At 52.2% G+C, this 1,367-nt stretch overlaps 1 protein-coding gene across 1 annotated transcript in view; it reads right to left on the reverse strand.

Annotated features, from left to right (window-relative positions):
• Window positions 1-1,367, reverse strand: part of MUC6 (mucin 6, oligomeric mucus/gel-forming) — a 41,301-nt gene that overhangs the window by 6,797 nt on the left and 33,137 nt on the right. The window contains exon 31 of the mRNA XM_017806546.1: window positions 517-957. Within this exon, the coding sequence (XP_017662035.1) occupies window positions 517-957 (441 nt within the window). The remainder of the gene's footprint in view (window positions 1-516; window positions 958-1,367) is intronic.

The raw sequence follows: 1,367 nt of genomic DNA on the forward strand, positions 1-1,367 counted from the left end.
GAGGAAAGCACAGGTCAGCTGAGGACGAGGGCAAGAGGGGAAGGCAAAGGAGGTTAATCTCAAAGCCCTGTACTGTGAGTATAAGCAAAAATGGCAGCACTGTGCTACACTGATTATTCCTGTGAAAGAGGGAGGACTGGGACTGTGGGTCCTGTCCACAAGCTGCTGCCTGGCTTCTTCCTGAAAAAGAGAGGAAAAGGACAGGGTGTGTTCCTACAGGCAAGATCCCTCTCCCTCATCCTAGAAAAGCATCTTTTCCAGATGTGCATGTCTATTCCTTCATGGAATAGCAGTCTAAGGGCTGCCCACAATGAGACTGGAAAGCCAGGCTATGAGGGAGAGAACTGTGACTTTCGGCAATACCAAAGTAAAGCCACACTACAGTGCTGATGGAAAAGAAGGGGGAATGGAGAGGAAAAACTAAAACAACAGTGCAAGGCACATGCTCTGCTAGAAATGAAGGTGGGAAAAGGGAGAGCAGGCACAAGCAGCTAGAGAAAAAGGACTGGGTCTTACCAGGCTGTGAGGAGCTCAGCAACGTTGAGGACACAGTTGAGGTGGCAGAAGGAGCAGGAGATGGCACTGTGCTGGTTTTGGCTGTGGTGGGTGCAGAGGACTCTGCTGCAAGAGACTCTTGTGGAGCACTTGTCACTGGGGATGAGGGCTTGGGCCTCAGGGTTGTAGGTGTAGGCCTGGGGCTGGTGCTTGGAGCTGCTGTGGAGTAGACTGTGGAAGTGGGAGCAGATGGCAGCCGGGTGCTGAGTGGGCTGCTGGGGGCAGGTGGAGAGCTGGGATTTGGAGATGTTGTTGTCAGAGGGAGTTCTGTGCTGCTTGGTGGGCTGGTCTCTGTGGAGACAGAGGTCTTGGAGGTGCTGCTGATGGAGGTGGCAGCTGTGGTCTTCTGTGTGGTCAGAGTTGGCTCAATGTGTGGCACAGTTGACTTTTTATGGGTGAAGGCTGTTGGGAGGAAAGCAGAGGTCACCTGAGGATGAGGGCAGAGGGTAAGGCAGAGGAGGCTGGCACAATGCCTTGTACTGGAGGCATGAGCAAAAATGGCAGCACTGTGCTACACTGATTATTCCTGGGAAAGAGGGCAGACTGGGACTGTTTCTCCCCAAAATGGCATCTTGCCTGTTGGTGCTTTCCAACAGGCAAGATCCCTCTGCCTCTTCCTGGAAAAGGACCGATTTCCGGATGTGCATGTCTATTCCTTCACGGAATAGGCAGAGTCTATGGACTGCAGAATCCGAGACTCAAAGGCCAGGCTATGTGGGAGAGACCAGTGCAACATAGCAATACCAAAGTGAGGCCACACTACAGTGCCAATGTGAAAAGAATGGGGAGTGGAGAGCAAAAACTAAAAAAAC

This window comes from Lepidothrix coronata, unplaced genomic scaffold (assembly GCF_001604755.1).
Source record: "Lepidothrix coronata isolate B3197 unplaced genomic scaffold, Lepidothrix_coronata-1.0 Scaffold1, whole genome shotgun sequence".
In the NCBI taxonomy this organism is placed as follows: domain Eukaryota; kingdom Metazoa; phylum Chordata; class Aves; order Passeriformes; family Pipridae; genus Lepidothrix; species Lepidothrix coronata.